This window comes from Leuciscus leuciscus (assembly GCF_965113295.1).
Source record: "Leuciscus leuciscus genome assembly, chromosome: 3".
In the NCBI taxonomy this organism is placed as follows: Eukaryota; Metazoa; Chordata; class Actinopteri; order Cypriniformes; family Leuciscidae; genus Leuciscus; species Leuciscus leuciscus.
Genome location: NC_138727.1, coordinates 35,297,606 through 35,325,224, shown reverse-complemented (window position 1 = coordinate 35,325,224; position 27,619 = coordinate 35,297,606). Strand labels below are relative to the sequence as shown.

At 38.1% G+C, this 27,619-nt stretch overlaps 3 protein-coding genes across 7 annotated transcripts in view; 1 reads left to right on the top strand and 2 right to left on the bottom strand.

The window, feature by feature from the left end:
- Window positions 1–14,686, bottom strand: part of gsk3bb (glycogen synthase kinase 3 beta-b) — a 226,999-nt gene extending 212,313 nt beyond the window's left edge. The window contains exons 1-4 of one of the 3 annotated variants that reach the window (XM_082163381.1): window positions 14,409–14,686; window positions 11,607–11,889; window positions 4,592–4,785; window positions 4,304–4,387 (exon numbers count right to left, since the gene is read on the bottom strand). In XM_082163381.1, coding sequence (XP_082019507.1) covers window positions 4,304–4,387; window positions 4,592–4,785; window positions 11,607–11,694 — 366 coding nt within the window. In that variant the 5' untranslated portion in view covers window positions 11,695–11,889; window positions 14,409–14,686. Of the gene's footprint in view, window positions 1–4,303; window positions 4,388–4,591; window positions 4,786–11,606; window positions 13,084–14,408 lie in introns of those variants that run through there. The other 2 variants (XM_082163380.1, XR_014204234.1) reach the window with 2 other exon arrangements.
- A 67-nt stretch (window positions 14,687–14,753) lies between these two features.
- On the top strand, window positions 14,754–26,352 carry taf5 (TAF5 RNA polymerase II, TATA box binding protein (TBP)-associated factor). Of its 2 annotated transcripts, XM_082163369.1 has the most exons (11): window positions 14,754–15,182; window positions 16,354–16,579; window positions 16,704–17,019; window positions 17,659–17,822; window positions 18,734–18,869; window positions 18,944–19,064; window positions 19,990–20,119; window positions 20,385–20,549; window positions 21,282–21,459; window positions 22,088–22,265; window positions 25,704–26,352. In XM_082163369.1, exons 1-11 carry the CDS (start codon window positions 14,783–14,785, stop codon window positions 25,919–25,921), a joined length of 2,232 nt encoding a protein of 743 aa, XP_082019495.1. In that variant the 5' UTR covers window positions 14,754–14,782; the 3' UTR covers window positions 25,922–26,352. The 2 variants fall into 2 exon arrangements, with proteins under 2 accessions (XP_082019495.1, XP_082019496.1); XM_082163370.1 differs by lacking the exon at window positions 25,704–26,352 and having other exon boundaries at window positions 21,282–21,478; window positions 22,088–22,259.
- Window positions 26,353–26,355: 3 nt separating this feature from the next.
- Window positions 26,356–27,549, bottom strand: atp5md (ATP synthase membrane subunit k). Of its 2 annotated transcripts, none has more exons than XM_082163399.1 (4): window positions 27,432–27,549; window positions 26,956–27,058; window positions 26,562–26,657; window positions 26,356–26,469 (listed from the first exon to the last, which is right to left on the bottom strand). In XM_082163399.1, exons 2-3 carry the CDS (start codon window positions 27,040–27,042, stop codon window positions 26,568–26,570), a joined length of 177 nt encoding a protein of 58 aa, XP_082019525.1. In that variant the 5' UTR covers window positions 27,043–27,058; window positions 27,432–27,549; the 3' UTR covers window positions 26,356–26,469; window positions 26,562–26,567. The 2 variants fall into 2 exon arrangements, with proteins under 2 accessions (XP_082019525.1, XP_082019526.1); XM_082163400.1 differs by having other exon boundaries at window positions 26,956–27,061; window positions 27,432–27,476.
- Between the last annotated feature and the right edge of the window lie 70 nt (window positions 27,550–27,619).

Here is a 27,619-nt window from a genome sequence, read left to right as displayed (position 1 = left end):
TAAAGGTGATCTGATGCCTGCTTGAAAAAGTTGAACATTTTTCAACTTCTGCCACAAGCAATACCAGTGGCGCTACGCACCAGAATCCACAATTCAGTTCGGCAACACATCACCCATTCAAAGTAAATGAGACATGGTAACGCCGACGCCCCATGTGAATGCACTGTTATTCAATACAATACAATACAATTTTATTTGTATAGCACATTTAAAAACAACTGGCGTTGACCAAAGTGCTTAACAAGGCCAATAAGGGTAGACAATACAAGCACAAAACCAGCAAAGATACACATCGAAGAGAAAAAGTCGGACACATCAGGGTATATTAAAAGCTAGTGAAAAGAGATGCGTTTTCAGAGACGTTTTAAAAAGTGTCAGAGTTTGGGCAGATCTGATATTAGAGGGTAGGCTATTCCATAGCTTGGGTCCATAAGCTGCGAAAGCACGGTCACCCCTATTTTTTAATCTGGTCCTGGGGAGAGAAAGTAAGTTCGAGTCCCCCGATCTTAGTGATCTTGACTTAATTTCTGGGTGAAGCAATTCAGATAGGTACTGGGGAGCTAAGTTCTGTAAAGATTTAAAAACAAAGAGCAAAACTTTAAAATCTATTCGAAATTTAATCGGTAGCGAATGAAGCGAGATCAGAACCGGTGTAATATGTTCAAATTTACATTTTCCTTTGAGGAGGCGTGCAGCTGCATTTTGGACTATTTGTAGACGGGTGATGTGTTTCTGAGGAATCCCAATATATAAAGAATTACAATAGTCCAATCTGGAAGTTACGAAAGCATGCATAGCTATCTCAAGGTGCTTACCATACAAAAATGGTTTAACCTTAGCTAAGAGACGGAGGAGAAAGAAGCAGGACTTTACCACCGCACTTATGATCTGCTTTTCAAGGGTAATGTTGTTATGGCATCAGCTAAACAGATTGCCTTCATGCAAATACCCTAGCGCAGACGCTAGCCAATCGCTAGCCGGCTTTTTTGTGTTGTGTTGCGGTCCAAGCCGGAAGTAATGTGATTGGCTGTTGTCACTATGACGGTCACATCAGCACCAAGCTTCAGACAGGCCCTCCGTCAACCGTCGACACTGACGTTTACTTTAGCCATCTTCGTTCCACTACGGCCCGCGCACTGTCCGTGTGACGTAATTTTCGCCATCAGGAGGGTCCGTGGACGTCCGCACCCTGTCCACGTGCTGCACAAGTTAAGTGACCGCGCGAAAGGTGCGCGTACAACAGCGCATCTGCGAGTGGCTTGAGCAGTTGAAAACAAATGCATCTTTCTACGGTCACGCCCAAAGCTGCTTCCCAATTCAGAGGCTGCATCATTCAAAGGACGCAGACTTTAAAGGAAAGTTAAGTTAAGTTTACGTTTAAAAGTGTAATTTAGTCAATTTCTCTCCCAAAAAAAATCCTATCGTCACTGGCGCGCAATGAATTCTGGGGTAGGCAAGGCCGTGAAGGATCCATCTGTTGTATCCATCATTTCACGGGAAACAAAGGACGCATTTGGAGGAGCCTTCGAATTGGGACAGCCTTCATCGAGCAGCAGTGAGGCAATTGGCCTTCGAATTCAGCCATTGAAGGATGCAGCCTCTGAACTGGGACGGAGCATTTGAAAGGCCCGCGTGCTCAACTGTGTGCGAGACAGAGTCACAAAAATTGGGCTGCACGCTGACGAGGTGTGCGTATGACTGAAGTATACTTTGAGCTTTACAGTATTAGTTGATCAGCTAATGCATATGTTTGCAAAGTTTTTATTGCCAGGGCTTTAGGTCGGGTAGAATTTCGGCCCAGTTTGTTTGCAGGCTTCCACTGCTTTTTTTCTGCCAACTGGCAACCCTCGGTCTCGAAATACTATTGGTAAATTGGACCAAAATCACACAGACCAAAACAAACAACAGACATTCCGACACAGAACGCACATTTCAAAGCAGAATAACTGTTGCAGCATTTTTTTTTCAGAGAAACAAGTATTTGAACTTAGCATGTTTCCTACATCTCTGCAAACATAAGGTATTTTTATGCTTTAGTACAGTCAAAAAAATTACACAGAGCGCCTTTAAAAAGAGCAAGTGAAAATCTAAACTTCTGGCGAAGGCCAGCAGAGAAAAAAGACATATATACTGTTAAACACTGCTTTAGTCACGGAAAGGCCCTTGATTGCTTTTCTGACTGATGTGACACTTCAATTGAATTCACTCAATCTAAAATGTGAAGGAAAACAAAAGTGTACGTGGATGAAAAGGACTCTCTTTACTCAGTAAAATCCTCATGTTTCACAACCACAATCATTTCCCAAACCACAAGCAATGCATGAGGCTGCAATCTATATTTATATATGAATGTGGCCCTCCTGACTGAAGTGGACGACGTCTGACATAAACTATGCATATATGAACGTGGTTAGGGTTAGGTTACATTGTGTGGTACCTTGATCTTCTTTCTCAGAAAAAGAAAGAAAAAAGAAGAGGTTGATTTTGGATGTCTGCAGCTTGTATAAATTTACTCTGTAAAAACGTACTCTCAGGTATGTAATGCAATAGTATTCTCGTTATACGATCTTGACAAGACTCTGATCCTATTTGTGTGATCTGTGTATAGATTATACATTAAAAGGGAAGGCTGAACTCTGTGAACTCTCTTCCACACCCACACACACACACACACACACACACACACACACACACACACACACACACACACACACACACACACACACACACACACACACACACAGTGTTCCTTTGGTTGGCTGCACAGGAGCCAGAACTTGTCATACAGTAAAAATAGGGCTAGTTTAACAGTTTATCTTCCCATCAATCAAAAGTTTCCTACTAAGCTTTCATTGGCCACTAGCCTGTGACAGGTTTTGCCCCCGGGCTATCGCAGGATTACCCAGAAATCCCATCCACAGGTCAACACTGCAGAGCCTGAGCAGCACGTGCTGTAAATCTCAACAAAAATACCACCCTGCTGGCATAGCAAGTGTCTTCTGCTAAATATACTGTAAGATTGTGCATATTATTTATAGTTCTATTCATAAAATGATTTGAAGATGAATGACAACGTTTTGTATATGTGCGTCGCACCATGAGAGGGACATTGCATTCAATTTGTTCATAACATAGTGGAGAATCTCATCAAACCAAAAAAAAAGTATTTTTTTACAAATATTTCTTTATATGTTGAATAAAGAAATAAAATGGCATATTAGAATGATTTATGAAGGATCATGTGACACTAAAGACTGGAGTAATGATGCTGAAAATTCAGCTTTAGCATCACAGGAATAAATTACATTTAAGTTTGAAAATATATTAAAAATGTAAACCAGTCATAACATTTCACAATATTACTGTTTTTACTGTATTTTTGATCAAATAAATAAATACATTATTGGTAAGCATAAGAGACTTCTATAAAAACTCTTTTAAAAAGTCATAATTATTCCAAACTTTTGACCGGTAGTATATATATAATTATTATTATTTATTTGATTGCATTTATTTTCAGGGTTAAGCAATTAAAAATGTACATTTATAAAAATATACACATAAAAATATTTGTATAAAATGTGACATTTTATTACAAATAAATTACCACCATGATATTACCATGATATAAAAAATACTTTACAATTGTCATAATATATATAACTATGATATTACATTAATATTGACAAGATATACACATACTTTACAAATGTCATTATATCTAAAAACATTTTTTTACATTACATTAATGAAAATTAGGTTTTTTTTCTGCATTACACTAATAATTGAGGGAGAACTGAAGTCACGATCCAAAAAATCTTAGTGGAACTAAAATAGGCTTAAATTTCTTTATGTAAAATATGATTTCATATATATTTTTTATACTTTTGTGTTGTGTTGCGGTCCAAGCTGGAAGTAATGTGATTGGCTCTTGTCACTACGACGGTCCCATCAGCACCAAGCTTCAGACACGTCCTCTGTCAACCATCCATGTTTACTTACTTTTTTTTTTTTTAAGTCATTATTAGCAACAGAGTACAAACTCTAAGTAATAGAGTGTGAGTTTGCTGGTGTCCAGAGTGTATTTTAGTGTGCAAGAGCCAACCCAGTGGGGCTCTGCTGCAGTCCCTCATTATACAGTCAGGTATCAGACTGCTATTCACTTAGGTTTGCACCATAGGAATACATATCCCATGATGACCCAGAGCATTTGCTGGGAAACTACTGGGCCAGCATGTTTGTGGTATAGGGCACTTGATGGTGCTTAGAAAAATGGAGGGAAGAAAAGAAAAGTGGCACTCACTTTGTCTCCGCTGGAGTAGAAGAAGTACCGCAGACGTACGATGTTACAGTGATCCAACTTCCTCATGATCTGTAACTCACGATTCTGATTAAAAAAAGTATAGACAGAGAAAAAAGAGAACTGACATCAATACAAGGCTAAATGGTAAGCAAATATCACCCATATCACCACAAGGGTAAACGTTAAACTTATTTTGGCCTCACAAATCTGACACACTTGGGCTCATCAGCACGTCTTTCTTAGAAAATCTGAGACACACAACCAACGATACACACATTCAACACATACCTTAAACCTTTTATCCTGCAGCACCTTCTTTATGGCCACCAGCTCACCGGTGTCGCAAAGCTTCGCTTGATATACGACCCCAAACGAGCCGTTCCCGATGACCTTTGTGTCCGTGTAGCTGACCTCCTGAGGTCTGTCGGGACCCTGACCAGGGGTCGCGGCCACCGTTGTGACTTTACTGCCATCTTTATCTCCTAAGGAGAGAGAGAGAAAGTACAAAGTACCATGAATATTCCTTTGTAATTCACTGGTCTGTTTAACACAGTCACATGAGCTCTAGGTGTTAATATCCTCATTAATGTGTGTTCCTGCGCGTGTCAAAATACACCTGAGCTCATTTTCGACTTAAACACATCCGCTTCACACCTCACCATGTTTTCACACCCCTGAGCAAGTGCTTGAGAACATGAAAATGAGGAATATGAGCATAAAATGGGGAAGTGTCCTCCATTATACAGTAGAAAGATATTTTGAAACTCACCACTCACCTTTTTCTTCTGTGAATTTCCATTTTTTATTAAGAGTATTTTTATCTCAATTACAAAACCTTTTTTATATGACCTTCCAATGTAGCAAAGGTCGGGTTTCTTGGTGTGAGCGTCTGCAGTCCAGTAATGGAAAACTGACTAAATAAAGTTTCATGAGTTTTTATTATGGATAATTACTTTGTATAGCTAGCAAATGGGATCATTAATTAGCACAATGAGAATTTTAATTGGAAAATTAAAGCCAGATCATTGTTTAGAAAGTGATCTAGTCCAGGCCAAAGCTGAGGTCATGGAAACTAAATGTCCACTAGGAAATAACATCAGTGACCTTCTTTCACTTTTTATCACCATAAAGTCAAGATATTTTACATAAACCAATCACATTCTCATTAGCTACAATACCGTTCAAAAGTTTGGGGTTGGTAAGATTTTTTTATGTTTTTGAAAGAAATCTCTAATGCTCACCAAGACTGCATTTATTTGATCAAAATATTGTAAGAAATTACAGTTTAAAATAACTGTTAATAACAGCATTTATTTGAAATATTAATATTTAGCAACATTATAAATGTGCTTACTGTCACTTTTGATCCATTTAATGCATGCTTGATTAATAAAAGTACAATTTTTTTTATTTTATTTTTTTTTAAATACTTAACCCCAAACTTTTGAATGGTAGTGTACATTTACAAAGCAGCAGAATATGATTACATTAACAAACATTTTAATTATGCATTAGAATGATTCATTTTATGACCAAACAATCAAAGTTTATGTTTCTGAAAGGTGAGACAATCACATTTATGCTGCGTTTGACTTTAGAGCAGACTCATTTCTGGAAACGTATGGTAAGAGAAGCAATTTTGAATCCGTTCTTCAGTTTTTGATAAACACACTCCCTACAGAAGGAAAGTACAAGGTTTTCCAAACAGGTTTCAAAGCATAGAGACAGTTTCATGATTCACTGCAGATCTTCAAGGTCAGGAATGCATTGGTGTGACAAAAATACTCTTTCAAAATAGAAGAAATAATTAGCAGGCGTTAAGGTGTTTAGCAGCCGGAAAGTTTGCATTGGCAAGCTGTTTCGAACTCCCAAAACGAACTCCAAATTAAATTGGTTTCGGCCTCATTTTTTTTTTAAATGACGTCCCATCAGTCCGTTCTTTAATTTCGCTTTAAGTACATCTGAGCCTTAAAGCATTCCTATTAAATTTACAGCAAAACATCTAAGTTAGTTTTTTTACTCAAATAAATAACACAAGTTCCTTGGTTTCCGCATGTATTGAGTCCCATGTTGAGAGAAATCGTGAGTAAGTGCAGAGGTGTTGTGTGCGCTGTGTGAACATGATGCTATTGTAGTTCTAGACTACATGTGAACATGCATTTACTCATCTCACCAACACAAAAACAGATTCAGTATTCCTTAAAAACAGTGAAATGCAAACTTAGAATACTGTATTATGCAATCATGCAAGGATTAAATATGTAAAATAATACATTATACTTTATGTATTTATTCTCACTTTATTAAACAGTGTCTTTGCTGGTCTAATTCAACCATACCAATAAGCAAAAATGACTTTAGTTAAACATCACATTTGTGCTAAATTTGCATTTGCTTCAGCCTGTGACTTATTAATTTCACTTTTCATGTGAAAGGGCCTTTAATTTGCCAAAATTAGAACTTTTTTTGTTATAAAAAAAACAACAAAAAAACAGCAAGCCCAGCCCAGGTTAGAAAATGTAACACAAAAGTAACCCAACGCATTACTTTACATAAAAAGTAACTAAGTAATACAGCAAGTTACTTTTTAGGGAGTAACGCAATATTGTAACGCATTACTTTTAAAAGTAACTTTCCCCAACACTGCTGAATAGATCTGAAATGAAGCACTGTGAACGAATCATTGAGTAGGCCCTGTGTGAGCTAAACAGATTCGTGAACAAACCATTTCGTTTTTTTAAATGAATCAGACTAGGTACAAAAAAACAAAACAAAAAAAGAATTATTCGTTCATGCTCGGGTATAATAATGACTTCAATTTCAGTCTGTTCCTCACGCAAAGCTAACATACAGCTCCAGGACACTTGAAATGTAGTGCACTAGTAACACGGGCTACTTTTAAGGTGCTTTTTGGAGCTTGGCAGATGAGCTGTGTGAGAAAATCTGCATTGTTGCAGTGAACGGGAAACAAATCTGCTGCAAGTTCGCCAGTGATCTGAGCCAATTAAAGCGAAATACTATAATCATATGCGTGTGTTTGGCAGGTCAGGTGAGCCGTGGAGTAAAGTGCAGACCGAGCGCACGTTCAGCACGGGGAAATGTGATGAGTCAGAGGGCGTGAGCGTGAACACACGCTCGCACGATGAGCTAATAAAGATCTGGGCTCCCAAACTTACGCAGCATGGAATTTTAATTGAGTCACGGCCCATTACTTTACCCAGATCATCTTCCCATCCTGCTCCTCTGACACCATCCAGCTCAGCAACTGACTAGTCATTTAGCAATTCAGATAAACCGAGGCATTTAATATAAGACACAGCTTAGCTTAATCCTCTCCCGTCTAAGAGACTTAGTTTTCATCATTACGGCTAGAGCATTAACACACATTATCTCACATACAAAATGATTATCCCTCACCATCCGCAATGATAAGAACAGATGAAAATGAATTGATCATGAATAAACATGAACTGATTATGAATATCTAATTTAAACACGGAAGTTTTACACATCAACCCTTACTTCTAAGTTTTGTTTATATTATAATGAACATTAGGTTGGCCTTTCATAATTAACTTAATAAACATAAAAACAGGCACATTTGTTGAATGCATTCAATGGCTTGTGGTTTGGGATGCGCTAATCCTGGCTGATACCGATAAACCTATATTTATTTTTATTTATGTTATGGCCAATAAATACTGATAAATGGCTAATATTAAAAATTCTATAATTTTCCATTACTAAATTAAAAATAGTACTAAAAGCTAAAACAATTCATTGCACAAATAATTATTCAATATCTGATACCAATATGTCAGTCTATTATTTTTTTAAAGTACATATTTTAATGTCAACAATATATTAATAATCAACACCACTACAATTGCCTCAATGAACAGACTTCCGTCCCCCACAGGCTCGTTTTCATACACATTAAATAGACATCTATCCTAAGAATGTCTATAATAGCTCTAAATAGGATTAAAGGCCTAATTTGCTTTGACAGGTTCACAGTATTTTCTTTAATATGAGCTATGAAATGCAATTTCACGGCTATAATGAAAGACCTGCTGCTGTTCTCTGACATGCATGTCTAGACAGACTATTTGCCGCATGACAGTAATGAGAATGTCACATGGTCAGGTGTAGCCCCTCTTTAGGACACACCCTGTGGAGGAAGGCATGCTGCCTCAGGCCTGGGCGTTGCTAATGGCAGCAGGATGAGTCAGCTGGTGAAGCTGACGCTGCGAGTCGTTTGCTGTCAGCTGATTAGATCAATGCCAAGCACCACTGGTACATACTCTCACATACATGCACAATATTCAAAATGCAACAGCCCAAATATCAATAGCAAAAAATAAATGATATTTTGTATACACAAAATGATGACTATTTCATTATATGGCTTTTTTATTATTTCAATTAAAATAATTTTAATGAATTATATTTAAGGCCATTTACGGACATTTATAAATATATACACTACAGTTCAAAAGTTTGTAGTTAGTAAAAAAAAATTTTTTTTAAATTATATATATATATATATATATATAGATTTTATTAAAGTTTATTATGCTAAGCAATGTTGAATTAATTTGATCAATAATACAATCAAATTTTGTTTTGGAGCTTTCCTATTATAATAGCTTTTCATACATCACCTAATTTCTCAAAGAGTCTGAAAATGGATCGTCCAAAGATCCAGTCTCTCTAAACCTACCCTTTCGCAGCCTACTCCGCTCTTATTGGTCAGATGGCCCAGTCTGTTGTGATTGGTCTACTCTGCTCTGATTGGTCAGATGGCCCAGTCTGTTGTGATTAGTCTACTCTGCTCTGATTGGTCAGATGGCCCAGTCTGTTGTGATTGGTGTACTCTGCTCTGATTGGTCAGACGGACTAGTCTGTTGTGATTGGTCAGATGGCCCAGTATGTTGTGATTGGTGTACTCTGCTCTGATTGGTCAGACGGACTAGTCTGTTGTGATTGGTCAGATGGCCCAGTATGTTGTGATTGGTCTACTCTGCTCTGATTGGTCAGACGGACTAGTCTGTTGTGATTGGTCAGATGGACGGGTCTGTTGTGATTGGTGTACTCTGCTCTGATTGGTCAGATGGCCCAGTATGTTATGATTGGTCTACTCTGCTCTGATTGGTCAGACGGACTGGTCTGTTGTGATTGGTCAGATGGCCCAGTATGTTATGATTGGTCTACTCTGCTCTGATTGGTCAGACGGACTGGTCTGTTGTGATTGGTCAGATGGCCCAGTCTATTGTGATTGGTCTACTCTGCTCTGATTGTTCAGACGGACTAGTCTGTTGTGATTGGTCAGATGGACGGGTCTGTTGTGGCTGGTCTACTCTGCTCTGATTGGTCAGACGGACTAGTCTGTTGTGATTGGTCAGATGGCCCAGTCTGTTGTGATTGATCTTCTCTGCTCTGATTGGTCAGATGATCCAGTCTGTTGTGACTGGTCTATCGCTTACAGCACGTGTTGGAAATAAAACGTCTATTACCATATCTGAATTTCAGCTCCAGAGGCTTCCTCAGGGCTTCATAAACAGTGATAAGAACAGTAACAATGGCGTCAGTTTTACCGTATCAATTCCAGCCCGAGTCCTCATGCTTTTGAAGTGCATGCAAAGTGGATTTGCATCATGTCGACAATTTCAACCAAACTCTTACAGGCCTCAGCAGCAACTACAGAGTTTAAGGGCGGGGCAAAGTACTGTAGACGTTGTTCGCGGGCAGCCAGTGAAGACCATAGATGGCATTATGCAAATTTGTTACAATGTTACGTAGGTATCTAACAGGAAGAACTGCTGATGACTCGTTGCAGAGGGTCAGAATCGATCATTTCTTTTAGGAGACACTAACTTTATGTTGTACACTTTGATCTTTAAAACTTTGCAGACCTTTTACATTCACAAATAGCTATATTACACTCTGCATAAAAGATAATATTTGAAAAAAGCTTAATAGGAGCACTTTAAAATGAAAAGTTTCTATAAAAAAAAAAATTACAGCAATGTCATAGAAGAACTGGTATTGGTTCCCAAAAAAAAACAGTGAACAGTTTTTAAAATAACAATTATTTTCTTGATGTGAAGAACATTTTAATAATCTAAAGAACTTTTTTCAACTATAAAGAACCTTTAGTGGAATGAAAATGTTCCATGGGTGATAAAGGTTATTTATGGATCCATTGAAGCCACTAAAGTGCTTTTTTTAAAGTGTGCATAATGTGTTAAGAAAAATACAAGCTGCACTGAGTTTCCATTATAGCAGAGCACCATTACACCGACAGGGATGTGTTAAGTGCTGGACAAAGTGTCAGTCCACGTGTCCACCCCTATTGTGACACTACTGTAGGTAGGCTGTGGAGACATTTGGAAAAGGGATAGAGTCAGAGGTGAGTCACACACATATCTCTGATCCTCCTTTTCTGCGAAGCACAGTGGTGAGATACACATCATTAGTGCAGGAAATGAGTGATCCAGCTGGGCTGAGGCTCAGGAGACAGGCCTGTCAATCAAACCACGGGGGCACGAGTTCAAAGAGTGAAAATGGACATTTGTACAGCTCGTGCAGCTATGCAAACCTCATCCAGCTAGAAAGTAAGTGAGTTATCAAGCTATATAGTAGTAAGCTATGCCTCAAGACATTCATGGTCTTATAAATCAATTCCTATTCAAGGATCTCAGGGCACTAAAACAAGCCATGAGCTCATCTTCCATGTTAAAACAATGAATCAATCCAGCAAATGACAGCCCTCAAATGACAGATCTATGTGGTCACGGGAATATTCAGATTAGTTTCAGAATAGCATTACATATGTGTCATGTAATTGCGCCAACCAAACCCGGCCAGTATAAAACACAACAGTATAACAACAACTATAATAACCCTGAATCAGTGCTGACATGATGTGTATGACAAAATTCTGATTAGTATCTAGAAATTATTGTGCAAGTAAACAGTCATTGTCTATGCTGAAAAAAGGTCTGGGCACTGCAATCTCCCTGCTATAAAACTACTGAGCTGTGCAATGATGCCCAGGCAGGGTGCTTCCTTAATGCACAATGCAGCAAATGTATTTCCATTGAGTAGATCTGATAATAAGAGACAGGACCTGACCCATCCCTTGAGATCCAGGCAGCACTACATTAGGGGATAGATTACATGACAGATGCTCACAAACTGTACATCATACATATCACCAACTGAGCATTTCTTGTGTTTCTAATGGTGTTTGGCTGAGAAAGATTATGATATGAGATACAGAGGAGATGATAATACTTACTGCTGACTTTCATGTTGCCAAAGGCTGAAGGCTGCGGCACTGGCTTGCAGCTCTCCGCAAATGAGGTGGTCCTAGGCCGGCCTGACATCTCCAAGATCCCCTTACTCTTTAACCACGATTCTTATAGGCTCCTTTAACACAAGAGAAAATGTCTGGATCCCCCCAAAAAAAGCTTCTGTTTGCGCAAATGAAGGACAACTCCAGTGTAGCTCTTCTAATGCAATGAATTCAGAGCTGGTCAGAGAGATGAAGATATCCGTTCTTTAATACGCCGTTTAAAACACTGCACAAAACAAATGTTACAAATTAGTCCCCGTCTTAGAGTTGCCGATGATAAAGTCACAGGAAGATGTCTATGGAAAGCCAAAATCACATTGTCTTGAACACACATTCAGCCTATCTCAGTTCATTTATCGGCATATCCAGAGCACAGAACTGTTATCTCGCATGCGCATATATTAAATCTACCGGGATCAGATAAACTTACTCGATTATAGTTTATCTTTCACTTTATATCCTGCAGATGTTACCGGCGTGTATCGGATAAAGCTGACACCGAGACTTGCCATGACCGCATCAGTCCTTGAATAATGATCTAGATCCGATAAAAACGCAAATTATTCAGGCTTCTTTCTTCTAAATGATAGGACGGGTGTCGCTAGCTTTTTCTTGAGCCCTCAAAAAAAACAGAAAATCCCTGATGATGATGTTCCCTTTCGACTAACACAGCCCGCGGATGCCTCCTGTTACCGATGAGATTCGTGAAAGAATCATTCATTTGAGTCGGATCTTTTAATATGAATCGAATCTGGTCAGACTGGTCGGAGTCGTTTTCGAGTCAACTGATAGTAGGCTTTTCGAAGATTTGACTAAAAGTCACTAGCCAAATATCGACAAATAAAACGTACTGGAAATACGTTTATGACGGGCTGTTTCACATAATGGAAATGTAAATAAATGTTCAGGATTTTTAATGTAAATCAAATTATATATATTCTAACCTAAATAATAATGTTTTATGAGTTGGATAATTGCTGCAAACTGACTGAACTTAAACCTTAATCGAAAAAAAGTGTATAATGTGCGTTTAAACGTGGCTTTCACCCGCATGTCAAGGACCACGTGGTGGCGTAATTTCGTCATGACGTAAAAGAATCCCTGAATTCGTCTTCGGAAATAAACTGTTCAAAAGAACCGATTCTCTGAAATGAGTCGGACTTGACTTCCCTCTGCTTCCCATCACTACCTCCTAGCGGAAAGTAAAGGATAGCGCAGTTCTCTCTCTCTTTCTCTTGCCGAATTCGTAACCGCATACTACTCATACTACTTTTACCACATCTTTCTATGGCAGCTAGAAATAGTAAGAGTACGGTAGTATGTATGTGGTTCGGAATTCAGCCTCTCTCTCTCTCTCTCTATTCATTTCAGAAAGCTTTATTGGCATGACAAAAAATCCATTTTGTATTGCCAAAGCATTAAAACAACATAGAAAAATGATTTAGAACATCTGAGCATTAAGTAGGCTAAAGCATTTGTAGAAAATAATAATAATAAAACTAAATAGAAAATACAAGATTATATACACATGGCTAGATATAGCTATAACAACAATAACAAAAATATATAATAAAATACAATTAATAATAATAAAAGATTATAATAGAGAAGTCATGTAACAACTTAAAATTCAAACATTATATACATGTGTTGTCCTAATGGGGGGTTGGTTTTGGGCTGTGAGAGTGTGTTTATTGGTCGTTTGTTTCCTGGTTCTTGTTGTCCCTCAGGAGAAGGCAAGATGCTACAAATCCTGCAGCTATATTTGTGCATTTTGCTATTCTTTTCTTTTTTTGCCAAGAATGAAACAAAAAATTTCGGTTGATCGCACGCAGATGTTAAATTGTTGATGATTAATTTTGGGGTTATAGTGGTCTCTGGTGTTTTGATATTTTGGGCATTCTGTGGGGAAGTGCAGCTCAGTTTCCGTCACTCCCAGGATGCAGTGCGAGCAGAGTCTTTCCTCACGGGAGATCCATGTCTGTGTGTGCCGGCCCGTCTCTACGGCCAGACTGTGCTCGCTGAGTCAATGTTTTACTGAGTTTCACACAGTGCTCAGGTAGCTTGCAACACCGTATTCTCGATTTAAGGCCAAATAACATTCCAGTTTTTGTTGGTTTTTAAAAGTGTTTGTCCAATAGGTGATGTACTTGTCTTTTTCTTTGTTCATAATTTGTGTGGGCCGAACGTGTGTGTGAGTGTGTGTCTGTCCTGAGGTCAGTCAGTCTCAGCACCAGCGGGCAGAGGGGACTCTTCGTTAGGTTCAGCTCTTGGTGTTTGTTTTTAGAAGTTTCCAGAATTTTATGGCTCTTTTTTTGTTTGTAGGATGTTCAGGAGAAGGTATTGGCCTATAACCTGCATCCGTTGTTTGGTGTTTTTCTTTTTGAGTATTCTTTTACAGAATTCTAAATGTAGAGTTTCACTCTGATGTTTTTCCTAATTAAAGAAATCAAATTTGAAATCAAATGTATAGTAGGACCCCACACTTCACTGCCATATAAAGAAATTGGTTCAATTATTGTTTCGGAAAGTTTGAGCCAGATTTGGATTGGGATGACAATTTTAATTAATCTTTTTATGGCCATTTGAGATTTCTCTTTGAGTTCATTCACAGCCAAAGTAAAGTTACCTGTTGAAATTATTTTTAGGCAGAGGTAAGTGTGTGTTTTTGTGGTTTCTATGGTTCTGTGTGATAGTGTGAATGTGTGTGTTGGTCCCTGAGATCTGGAGTATCAGGAATATTACCCTAGTTTTTTGGAGGTTGACTGTAAAGGCCAAGGGCCCAGGACTGACAGTAATCCTCCAGCAGATTCGGGCTGTCCTGAAGCCCGTCTTTGGGTGACACAGGAGAACCAGGCCGTCTGTGAAAAAAGGTCATCATTAAAAAAGTTCCAAAAGTAAATATACCTCAGAAATATTGCCCCCTTTAAAAAAAAGAAATGTTAATTTCTGGTTCCTTCCTGATATCAAATTCATAACAAATTTTCCTCCGTTGACTCTTTTTTTTTTTCTGTCCGTCGACTCTCTCATTGAACAAAAAAACGCCACGCGCGTACGTCACGGCGTACTTCACGCCTGCATGCGTCATGACGTCATTGCATTCAGCGCCGGGGGAAAAAATGGCGGCTTTGCAAGATGGACCGATGGAGCTGGACACAGAGAAAGAGGTAAAGCCTGAAATACTTAGCGATGGGACGTCAAACCTCTCGGGGAACACTGGGAACGGGGCGCTCTCCTCATCGCCCCTCACCGCTGCCCCCGCCGGCGGAGCCCCGAAGCAGGAGGACCAACAAACTTTGATCGCAGTGCTGCAGTTTCTAAAGCGGAATAAACTGTCAGAGTCGGTGGAGATCCTGAGGCGAGAAGCGGGTCTCGCAGAAGACCAGGTGGACTCTCTGGCAGCCGATGGCAGTGGAGGAGGGAAAGAAGACGGAGGGGATGCGAACTCTCTGCTCAGCCGGGTGTCCATCCCAGCAGCAGCCGCCCCCCAGAGCACGCTGACCCCCGTGCCAGTCAAGAGTGAGTGGCACCTACACTACAGCTTCCAATTGATCATATACACCATGTATCGGTGTATCAGTAAATATGTACCATGCATCAGTACAAAATCTGCTTTATCTCTTGCTTATTATCATGCATTCTTCAGTCCTCCCTTCATAGTCTTGCTTATTTATGTGCAACATAATTTGCACAACATATTTTGTTGGCATTTTACTTGCATTTTGTGCATGAAGTTCATGCATATTAAAGAACTGGTCACTATTACTATATATACACAAGGTATTTTTGACCCACATGATCCTTCAGAAATCATTCTAATATGATGATTTGCTGCTCAACAAACATTTATTATTATTATCAATGTTGGAAACAGTTGTGTACACATTTTTTTTCCCTAGGATTTTTTTGATAAAAGAAAGTTCAAAAGAATAGCATTTATTTGAAATAGAATCTTATGTAACACTACAAATGTCTTTACTGTCACTTTTGACCAATTCAATGAATAAAAGTTAATTTCTTTAAAATTAGACCCAAACTTTTGAACGGTGGTGTATAATGTTACAAAAGCTCTTATTTCAGATAAATACTATTCTATTGAACTTTCTATTCATCAAAGAATCCTGAACAAAATTGTACATGTACAATTTTGTAAAAAATTTTAATTGTACTGTTTTCAACATTTGATAATAATGAGAAATGTTTCTTAAGCAGCAAATCATCATATTAGAATGATTTCTGAAGGGTCATGTGACACTGAAGACTGGAGTAATGATGCTGAAAATTCAGTTTTGATCACAGGAATAAATTACAGTTTAAAATATATTAAAATAGAAAATAGTTATTTTAAATTGTAATAATATTTAACAATAAAAACAAATTTAATAAATAAATGCAGCCTTGGTAAGCAGAAGAGACCGATCTTACCGATCACCAGCTTTTTAAATATATATATATATATATATATATATATATATATATATATATATATATATATATATATATATATACACAGTTTATACATTAGTCAACATTTGAAGTGGATCAAAACCTTTCATCGAAGTTATACATGAATTTTGAACAATACCCGGTCTTGTCTTAGGACAACTTTGATTAACTTGATCCACTTCAAATGTTGACTACTATATATTGGATTCATGTTTGACATTGATGTTCATGTTGTCGGCTGCAGGGTCAGAAGACCATCCGGATGTCCGTGTGGTGCTGTCAGCGTACAATCAGCAGGGGGACCCCTCTCTGTATCAGGTGTACTACAGCGACCTGAAGAACTTCATCGAGTCAGTGCTGGACTGCCACCGAGCAGAACTGTCCCAGCTCTTCTACCCTCTGTTCGTTCACATGTACCTGGAGCTGGTCTACAACAACAATGAGGCCAAAGCCAAGGCTTTCTTTGAGAAGTAAGCATCAGAAAATCCAACCCTGTTTACTGGTGGAGTTAATCAGGGATGGCTAATCAGGGATAACATTGATCAGAGATAACATTGTGGGTTAACCAGTTCACTTTTTCCTTTCTGCTGATAGGTTTAGCGGCGATCAGGAGTGTTACTATCTGGATGACCTGCGTGTTCTTTGCGGCCTCAGTAAGAAAGAGCACATGAAGGGGAACGAGGCTCTTCTGGATTTCCGCACCAGCCGTTTCGTGTTGCGCATCTCCAGAGACTCGTACCAGCTTCTGAAGAGACACTTGCAGGAAAGACATAATAACCAGATATGGAACATCATTCAAGAGCACTTGTACATCGACATCTTTGACGGCATGCCCCGCAGCAAGGGTCAGATCGACAGCATGTCCGGCAGCCTTGGGGGAGAGGCCAAGCGAGAAGTCAATAAAGCCAAGGTTAGATACAAAAGCATGTATTTACATATGGAAAATATACCAATAAAAAGGTTGAGGTCGGGGAGATTTTTTGAAAGAATAAGAAAATAGTACCGTAATATTGCAAAATAGTTGTACAATTTAAAAATAACTGTTTTCAATGTGAATATATTTAAAAATGTAATTTATTCCTGTGATCAAAGCTGAATTTTCAGCATCATTACTCCAGAATTCAGTGTCACATGATCCTTCAGAAATCATTCTGATTTTATTATTATCAATGTTAAAAACATCTTAATATTTGTTATGATAAGTTTTTTTTAAGGTTTCTTTGATGAATAGAAAGTTTGACATTTATAACAATGTACAAGTCTTTACTGTCACTTTAGATCAGTTTAATATTATAAAAGTATTAATTTCTTTAAAAAAAAATCTTACTAACCCCAAACTTTTTAATGGAGGTATTGTATATAAGGGATGGGATTTAGGTAACAACAGGAAAGTTTGCACTTTAACATTTTGTACATGAATTATGATAAAAGACTAAAAGAGATTGTAAATCATCTCATTATCGAATATCACTCTTGAATTGAAATCATCTTGTATTTGAATATTATTATATGTTTTATTAATGTGCCGTCTTGTTTCTAATGGTACCAGGTGTTCTACGGGCTGCTGAAGGAGCCAGAGATTGAAGTCCCGCTAGATGATGAAGATGATGAAGCAGAGAATGAGGAAGGGAAGCCCAAGAAGAAGAAAACAAAAAAGGACAGTATAGGCTCCAAGAGTAAGAAACAAGACCCAAACGCCCCTCAACAGAACAGGTTTGACAGAAGCTCATCATTCAGCTTGAAATTACTTGTACACTACTGTTCTAAAGTTTGAGGTTAAGTTTTTTTTTTTTTTTATAAATTATTTATTTTATTCAGCAAAGATGTCTTGAATTGATCAAAAGTGACAGTAAAGACATTTATAATGTTAAAAAAACAATTCTGTTTGAAATAAATGCTTTCTATTCATCAAAGAAACCTGAAAAAAGTATCATGGTTTCCACAAATATATTAAGCAGCACAACTGTTTTCAACATTGATAATGATAAGAAATGTTTCTTGAGCAGCAAATCATCATATTAGAGTGATTTCTGAAGGATCATGTGACACTGAAGACTGGAGTAATGATGCTGAAAATTCAGCTTTGATCACAGGAATAAATTACATTGTAAAATATATTCAAATAGAAAACGGTTGTTGTAAATTGTAAAAATATTTAACAATATTAAAGCAACTTACCGACCCCAAACTTTTGAATGCTAGTGTATATTGAACTTTTATTTTCATGAGAACTTAAAGATAATGCTTAAAGGGATAGTTCACCCAAAAAATAAAATTCTGTCATTATTTACTTGCCCTCAAACCTGAATGAGTTTCTCTCTTCTGCTGAACACAAAAGAAGATATTTTGAAGAATGTCGGTAACCAGACAGTTTTTTTTTTTCCTACTATGGAAGTCAATGGGGTCCATCAACTGTTTGATCACTCGAGTCATATTCTTCAAAATATCTTCTTTTGTGTTCAGCATAAGAGAGAAATTCATACAGGTTTGAAACAACTTGAGGGAGAGTAAACGATGACAGAATTTAGATTTCTTTGGGTGAACTATCAACTTTAAATGATTTGAAACGGTATGTATAGTTTCATAATCGGTTCTTCTTTTTTGGGCTGATGTCTGATTGACAGGATCCCTCTGCCAGAGCTGAAGGACTCGGACAAACTGGATAAGATCATGTACATGAAGGAGAGCACCAAAAGAATCCGGCTCAGCCCGGAGAACCTGCCTTCCATTTGCTTCTATACGTTCCTCAACGCCTACCAGGTTGGCTGTGTTTATGCTGATGATTGAGTTTGGTGTTTCTTAACTCCGCACGTGCTCATTGTGTTGTCGCTCAGGGTTTGACGGCGGTAGACTTCACTGACGACTCCAGTCTGTTAGCGGGAGGATTTGCAGACTCCACAGTCCGAGTGTGGACCGTCACACCCAAAAAATTACGCAAAGTCAAATCTGCAGCAGGTACACGTACCTTATTACTCTCGAGATTTAAGGGAACGTTTTACAGTAGTTTTAACAATCCTATAACTTTTATTTCCAGTTTTAAACACTAAAAGATAGTTCACCCAAAAAAAATTAAATTCTGTCATAATTTACTCACCCTCATGTGGTTCCTTGAGACACCGTGCAAACCCATAAGACTTCGAAACACAAATAAAGATATTTTTAATGAAATCTGAAATTTCTGTCTCTCCATTGAAAGTCTATTCACCCAAAAATCTGACATAAATAAGGAGATCCAGGGATGATTTTTCCGTATTTATACAAATTTCTGTCTTTTTCTACCTAGGACCCACTTGAACTGCGTTAGTCTGACTGTATGGATACTGAAATTGCCGTAAAAAATTTCAAAACAAACTGCAAATAGTGCTTTTTCTAATACATTTATTTCATGCATGGCTTTCTTCTGACGGCTTTCAGTATCTTAGTATCTCAACCAGGGTTCAAAATGATCGCTTGTTTCCTTCTTTTTTTGTCTTTACCTCATCACATTCCTGCAATTGTAAAATAAATCCATAAGAATCAAGCGGTTTAATCTTCTGATCGCTTTATGTGATCAACAGATTTAATTTCGGCTTTTATTCACACACAAACTTTAATCAGCGAACATGCGTAGAGCACTCAAATTTGGTAAACGAAAGCTCAACCGTACTTGCCTGACGCACAAAACAAACCTCTTTGAATCTTGCGGAAGCTTCGTTAAATAAACTTTCAATGGAGGGACAGAAATATCTCAGATTTCATAAAAAATATCTTCATTTGTGTTTCGAAGATGAACGAAATTCTGGTTTGGAACGATATAAGAGCAGATTTTTGATTTATAGACCCCAGTGTAAGCAGTGTATAATGCCTCACACAATTTGAATCATGCTGTCCTATTCTCTAGATCTGAATCTGATTGATAAAGAGTCTGATGATGTTCTGGAGCGGATTATGGATGAGAAGACGGCCAGTGAGTCTAAAATCCTGCACGGTCACAGCGGGCCGGTGTATGGCGTCAGCTTCAGTCCAGACAGGTATCAAACATGTTCTCGAAAGTAACTTTTAAATCTTTAAAAAAATGTTTTAATCTTTTTAAAAAAGTAACTTTTTAATCTCCATGAAATGCTCCTCTAAGTAATGCAGGACTACGGGGGAGGTGTTTAAGCATGAGACTAACCAAACTATCATTTTGCTATCAACGAAACATTTTTTGCATGATTTGTTATCTTTCTGTAGCTTTTAAGCGTTCTGCACCAGCTGAGCTGACAGTGTGGTTTAATGTGTTCATCTGTCTCTTAGGAACTATCTGTTGTCCAGTTCTGAGGACAGTACAGTCAGACTGTGGAGCCTGCAGACGTTTACATGTCTCGTGGGGTATAAAGGACACAACTATCCAGTGTGGGACACTCAGTTCTCACCCTTCGGCTATTACTTTGTGTCTGGAGGACACGACAGAGTGGCACGGTACGCTAGATTCTCATTACTGTAATGATGTTGTTTTTTAAATCAGTGTTTACTAATACTGTACATATACTATAAGGGCATATACTAGTATAATATATATATATATATATGTATGTATGTATATATGTGTGTGTGTGTGGATGGATAGATAGATGGATAGATAGATGGATAGATAGATAGATAGATAGATAGATAGATAGATAGATAGATAGATAGATAGATAGATAGATAGATAGATAGATAGATAGATAGATAGATAGATAGATAGATAGATAGATAGATGGATAGATAGATAGATGGATGGATAGATGGATAGATGGATAGATGGATAGATAGATGGATAGATAGATAGATAGATAGATAGATAGATGGATAGATAGATGGATAGACAGATGGATAGATAGATGGATAGACAGATAGATAGATAGATAGATGGATAGATGGATAGACAGATAGATAGATAGATAGATAGATAGATAGATAGATAGATAGATTCCAAAATAAAAACACCCTTAGAAAACAGATAAAAGTAAAACCGTGAAGAACAAGACATTACAATGTATTAAAAGCCAACGAAAGTCTACATTGATTTCCATCGAGAGGTGCATACATTTTTGAACGTCAAGATCTTGTATTGAAAAAAAAAGAGACTTGTCAATGAATGACAAGATATTGCAAATGTTTTCTAGACCATAATCAAATATTAATGTTAAATCTTCATTTGCTTCCCAGGCTCTGGGCGACGGATCATTACCAGCCGTTGCGGATATTTGCTGGGCATCTGGCTGACGTCACCTGCACGCGATTCCACCCCAACTCCAACTATGTGGCCACAGGCTCGACCGACCGCACTGTACGCCTCTGGGATGTCCTGAATGGAAACTGTGTCCGCATCTTTACAGGTCACAAGGTACTGAAGGCTTCCAAAGGTGACTGAATGAATGATCTCAGCACTGTACAGGAAATTACATTAATCCCATTTGCATTGAATTTGCATTGCATTATCGTCTCTGTGAAGCTCTTTCATTATTGGCTTACTCCCTCTCAAATTATTATTTATTTTTTATTATTATTATAGGCCTACTATTAAGTAGTTAGTAATAATTAGCTTTAATATATTTTAAAATAGCTTAAAAGCGCTTTATATTTTTGTTTTCATTTTAACTTTAGTTTGTTTTATCCATTTTGTTATGCGTGTTTATCATTTTTGTTAGTTTTTTTTTATTAGTTCTGTTTCATTTTAGTACTTTAGTTTAAACTTATTTTATTTCCATTTCTAATTTTATAATTAAGTTTAAATTGATCTTATGTTTATATTTTATTTCTGCTTATTTTATTTGACGTTAACTAAATCAAGCTATAAATATTTTTCAATAAAAGCTATTCCCTCTCATGTCATTTTAAACCCATCACTGAAAAACCTGCTCAACTCTTCTTTCTTATGCAACTCTTTGCAGTTTATCAACCAATTACCATTTTATACCCCCATTTTTCTGATATACTGAGTAATAATAAAAAGTGATAATGTTTGATTTCAGGGGCCCATCCATTGTCTAGCGTTCTCACCTAATGGAAAATTCCTGGCATCTGGATCCACAGATGGGAGAGTTTTACTATGGGATCTTGGACATGGGCTGATGATCGGAGAACTGAAGGGACACACAGACACAATATATGCCCTCAAGTTCAGCAGAGATGGAGAAATCCTCGCATCAGGTTAGGACTGCTGGCTCTGTATCTCAAGACCACATTTATGACCACAGATAAGGACTATTTTTGATTGGATTGATGTAAAGTGTTTCTACAGTATCACATTTGACACCAGCCTCTAAGGTCCCGTTTACACCTGGTATTAGGATGCGTTTTGGTCGATCGGATCACAAGTGGACGCTAAATACAGATGTAAATGGGGTCCAAAACTTTTTGAGCTTGTCCACTTTCGACCACTTCCAGAGGTAGTTGCGGATTGCTTTAAAGGGATAGTTCACTTTGAAATTAATTTTTGGTATGTTTTAGCTTACCTCAAGGGCATCCAAGATGTAGGTGTCTTTTTTTCCACAGTAGTTTCAATTTTGATATTTTTAGGTCAAACCGTTCTTGTCTGTCAGTCATATAATGCAGGTCGATGGTCACCGTCTCAAAGAGCATGCACAGAGTCCAAATTAAAACAATTGACCTCTCGCCGGCCCCTCCCCCAAAACGGCCATTGTCCAATCACACATCATAGCAACCGTTACTATGTGAGCATGTCCGACAAACATTCTCCAAGCAAGATGGTGAAGCGGTGCGCCCACGGCGTTTGTGGAATAAGGGCTGCCTCCGACAAAAAACATTTTCTAATCGACTATAGTTATTAATTTAAGCCATTAGTGGACAAATCGCCCCTTTATATTAATTGAATTACTTAAATTACTTAAATAGGCTATATAGCCTACTACAGGATAATGAGCGTTTACGTAATATAGCCGCACAAGCGCACGCATAAAGCTTGCCACAAAGAACCAGTAAAAGTAATTTGGGGTCAGTACGATTTTTTTAAGAAATTAAGAAAAGTAATAGGCAAGGATGCATTCAATTGATCAAAAGTGACAGTATAGACATTTATAACGTTAGAAAAGCTTTCTATCAGAGAAAACTCTGAAACTTTCTATTAATCAAAGAATCCTGAAAAACAAAACAAAACAAAAAACAGTTTTCTACATTGATAACAATCAGAAATATTTATTGAGCAGTAAATCAGCGTATTATTCCCTCAGGTAACGTTAGGTTGCACGTTTTCTTGCGTGAGTGGATGTTGGAATCAATAATCACGTTGTTTGCATTCGCCTATGATTTGCCGAAATCAAAATGCTGATATTGAAAGTCCCGCTCGGAGCGGTAAATCAAACAATGATTTGTCCCTAAATAATGATATATTAAATCATAATATATTATATATTATTATTATTATTGATAGGATGATAACAGGTGTCTGCACTGCTGCTGTATCAGTCAGTGGTTAGATCAGCTTTGCAGTAAAAAAAAAAAACAGGACAAGGGAGATATAAATTATGCATTATTAATTATGACAAATAAATTATGCCCAAAATACGGGACATTTGGCAACCCTAACGTTAGTTTTTTTCCTTCCCCAATAACAAAGCACATAACGTTAGCAGGGCTGAACTGGAACAAAACAATAAAAATCTAATTTGCTAATAAAAATGAGCAAAATATAGCTAACAGCTCAGATAACTGCGATTGTCTGCAACAAATCGGAGAAAATCAAGACAGAAGAAGAGGTCTACGATGCCTGGGGATGCTGTTTGATCACAAACTTCCAAGATGCCGTCTGCAAGTGTTTATGTCGATTGCGTGGGTATTAGAGATTTTTCTGCGATTGTCATGGGGTTTCTCAGATTTCACTTGAGACCGGTATGCATTAGCCTCGATAGTTGTCGTGTCTCCTTCATTGTGTATTTTTATATTTCGAATATATCCCTCCACGGCATACTGTAACCCCTTTTGCCTCGATCTGGAGGATATCGCGGAGGTATTACTCCAAAAAAGGTCACTGACACGCACGGGTATACCTCTTCCCGTCATGGCAATCTGTCGCGCTGGTCGTGTTTGACCATTTGTTTGTCGGACGTAGCAACAGTAACTAAGGGGGGCGGGGCTCGGCGAAAGGTCAATTCCCCGTCGTCCAAATTAAACAATTCCCCATCGTAAGTACACATTGATGGCCTAAGGCTATGTTCACACTTATGTTCACACTTAGCGTCTTTTTTGACAAGAAAAAGTTGACAACGGCGTTTTTTTAGCAAAACAAAACGCTGGCAGCGTTCGGTTACAAATAGCAGCCGAGCGCGTCTTTTGTTGCTATAACAACAGCTGCAACAGTAGCCTAGTGCTGTGTGATGCAAAAAATGTCGAGAAAGAAAGTTGGCTCTTGCGTTGGCTTTTGAAGTTACCGGGGAGGAGAATGTCGGTTCACAAAGACGTTTGTGGGTGCGCGACAGACAGTTGTTATGGAAACGACAGGTCTCGCTACTCGCTTGTCATTGGTCAGCTGTCAAAAAGGCGCTTGACGTAGGGCGTTCTTTTCAGAAAAGTTGAACTTTTTTCAACTTAAAAATACGCTCTGAGCTGCAGAAAAAGACGCCGGCGGTGGCGTCTAAAAAAGCGCTCAGGACTTTTTTGAAAAAACGGTTCACTCCATAGGGTTATAATGTAGAACAGACGCTGGCAGTTTGAAAAAAGACGTGTGAACATAGACACGAAACGAGCGGTTTGTGTGAGAAAAAGAACAGTATTTATATAGTTTTTACCTCTTATACACAGCCATGTCCAAGTGATCTGATCTGACGTGTACGCAGACTGGTGCATAGATATATACACTAGATGTCGCCTTGTCTACGGCAGTTCATTGGAACGAATGTCTTTAAGGCGACATCTAGTGTATATATCTATGCACCAGTCTGTGTACACGTCAGATCAGATCACTTGGACATGGCTGCGTATAAGTGGTAAAAACTATATAAATACTGTTCGTTTTCTCACACAAACCGCTCGTTTCGTGTCTTATGCCATCAATGTGTACTTACGATGGGGAATTGTTTAATTTGGACGATGGGGAATTGTTTTAATTTGGACTCTGTGCATGCTCTTTGAGACAGTGACCATCGACCTGCATTATATGACTGACAGACAAGAACGGTTTGACCTAAAAATATCAAAATTGAAACTACTGCAGAAAAAAAGACACCTACATCTTGGATGCCCTTGAGGTAAGCTAAAACATACCAAAAATTAATTTCAAAGTGAACTATCCCTTTAATAGTGAAGACGCTCATGTGGTCAAATGCGTTCGAACAGCCACAAAAGAGCCTTCTCTACGCCTAATGACCTAAGCTTTCAGAATATCACTTTACTTTTTGGCCATATAAATATCAGCAACTTGAGGTCTTTTTATCCCATATTCTCTTATCATACTATGAGCCATAAAAGCCTGATGTGTCAAATATGATACTAATTAAAACGCATTGAAGGTTCACTAAACTGTTCCATTTCAAATAAATTTTTTCCACACTTATTTCAGATCTCAAGCTTTACAGGGCTAATAGTAATAAAAGTAATTAAATTCGGCTTGAAATGCTGTGTCTTTTGTCCCAGGCTCTATGGATAGCACAGTTCGGCTGTGGGATTCCACGAAGGCTTTCGATGACGTGGAGACGGACGACTTCACCGCAGCGACGGGCCACATTCACCTGCCTGACAACTCCCAGGAGCTGCTGCTGGGGACGTACCACACCAAATCCACTCCCGTCACACACCTGCACTTCACCAGACGCAACCTGCTACTGGCTGCAGGAGCCTACAACTCCCAGTGAAGGGACCGCATATTTCGGAGGACAATGACTTTGTGTAGCTGTGTGTTTTTCCTAAATGGTGTATGTTATTTAAAGATTACCACCCACCCTTACATGTGAAATAGGTTCAAGCGAAGTGAAAGAACGAGTCAAGCACTGAGCATACCTGGGAACAGCGACCATTACCTCTTTCATTTACTGATCCTAGATCTCACACCTTATGCTCTTAAGCTTACCTTTGCTCTTCCATGCTTGTTTTCAAGGCCATTATGCATCAAATGTCTCAAAATGACATGGCTGGTCTCCTTTTGTCAATTTAAACTTTTCCATTCTAATTCAGAATCTGGTTCTTGATCTTTGCAATGTGATGCATTTGAGTGCCGTTGTCAATTTCTGTACAAGCTTTTATACTAGGTGCCTCAAAGTGTAAATAAAACAAGTTTTCTACACAAGTGTTTGTTGGGTACAAGTGATTTGTTTTTTTATTCTTTACATAGTTGAACTGAAGTTATGGTCAAAACAAGGACATCCAGCTTCCCCTCTGTTCATTCTGCAATTCACAAAACATCCTGAAAAGAAATAGGAAAATAGTAGGAATGGAAGTGCAACTTTTGGAAATGGAAATGTATATTCATTTAAATTAAATTCAGGTGGCACTTACTATAAATTAACTTGAGGTCACAGCCTTTTGCTTCTTGGGCTTCAATTTGAAGAAGAGGATAAGGGCAGCAATGCTGGCGTATGTGGCCAACACACACTTGAGTCAAGGGAAAAAAAGAGTACTTTCAATTTAGTGGAAAATACAAAGGTGATGTAAGGAAACTTGTTTCCACCACCAAATAAGAACTAAAAAGGAAATTGTGCCCATTTATCTCACAATTCTGACTTTTTTTTAACTCGAATTGTTGGACATAAACATTTCTAAGGGGAAATAAAGCATCAATTAAGAGATAAACACTCACAACTGATTTTCTTTTTTTATTCCACGGTGACAACAACCTAAAGCCTATTTTATTTTAGCTGCATAATAATTATGTCAATGCAATTCAACTTACATTCCTCCTGCCTGTGATTGTGTATGAATTGAAGTACTTGGCGATGCCAGTGAACTGGTGTTGAGTTCCAGCGTCGTGTCCACCCATGATTTCTGTGTGCGATCTGCTGATCCAGAATTAATAAAGGAGTTTAAATTAATACATTAGGACTTACGCATCGTTTTTCATTATCATGCAAGGTCACGAAGAATGCGTACATGACAACACTGCTGTTTATTTGTGAAATGTAGCTGTAGTTTTACCATGAGATTGTATAGGTAATTTCTATAATGTTAGATATCAATAAATGCTACATTTCATAATATGCTTAAAACCAACTCATTCCGTTTGCAAAAACGAGCATCTTTATTGTAAATGCGACCTCTGTGCTGTACTAAGCAGAATATATTCGTTTCGCAAGCAACATAAAAACCTCACTTTCTAAAACAAGCTGGGGAAAATAAGATATTTCAGTTAAAATTAGAGACATGACTTACCAAGCAAACTGGTGCCCTTCAATGGAGGAGAGGCCGGAAAGTGAATGATTTAAGGAAATCCCACCCTCGTGGTGATAGCTTGAATAAACTGTGGTCATTGGCTTACACTCACGTCAATCGCTTTTTACACCACACCGATAGGTTTACAGAAACGCCAATCTGATAATCCCGTCACCCTATTGGTTGAT

Excerpts from the sequence above, each read along its gene's own strand:
- taf5 (XM_082163369.1), top strand. The coding sequence starts at position 14,783 with ATGGCGGCTTTGCAAGATGGACCGATGGAGCTGGACACAGAGAAAGAG. Across the intron at positions 16,580-16,703 it reads GCCAAGGCTTTCTTTGAGAA|GTTTAGCGGCGATCAGGAGT; the intron begins GTAAGCATCAGA and ends TTCTGCTGATAG. Across the intron at positions 17,823-18,733 it reads AACGCCCCTCAACAGAACAG|GATCCCTCTGCCAGAGCTGA; the intron begins GTTTGACAGAAG and ends TCTGATTGACAG.
- atp5md (XM_082163399.1), bottom strand. The coding sequence starts at position 27,042 with ATGGGTGGACACGACGCTGGAACTCAACACCAGTTCACTGGCATCGCC. Across the intron at positions 26,658-26,955 it reads CAATCACAGGCAGGAGGAAT|TGTGTGTTGGCCACATACGC; the intron begins GTAAGTTGAATT and ends CCTTGACTCAAG.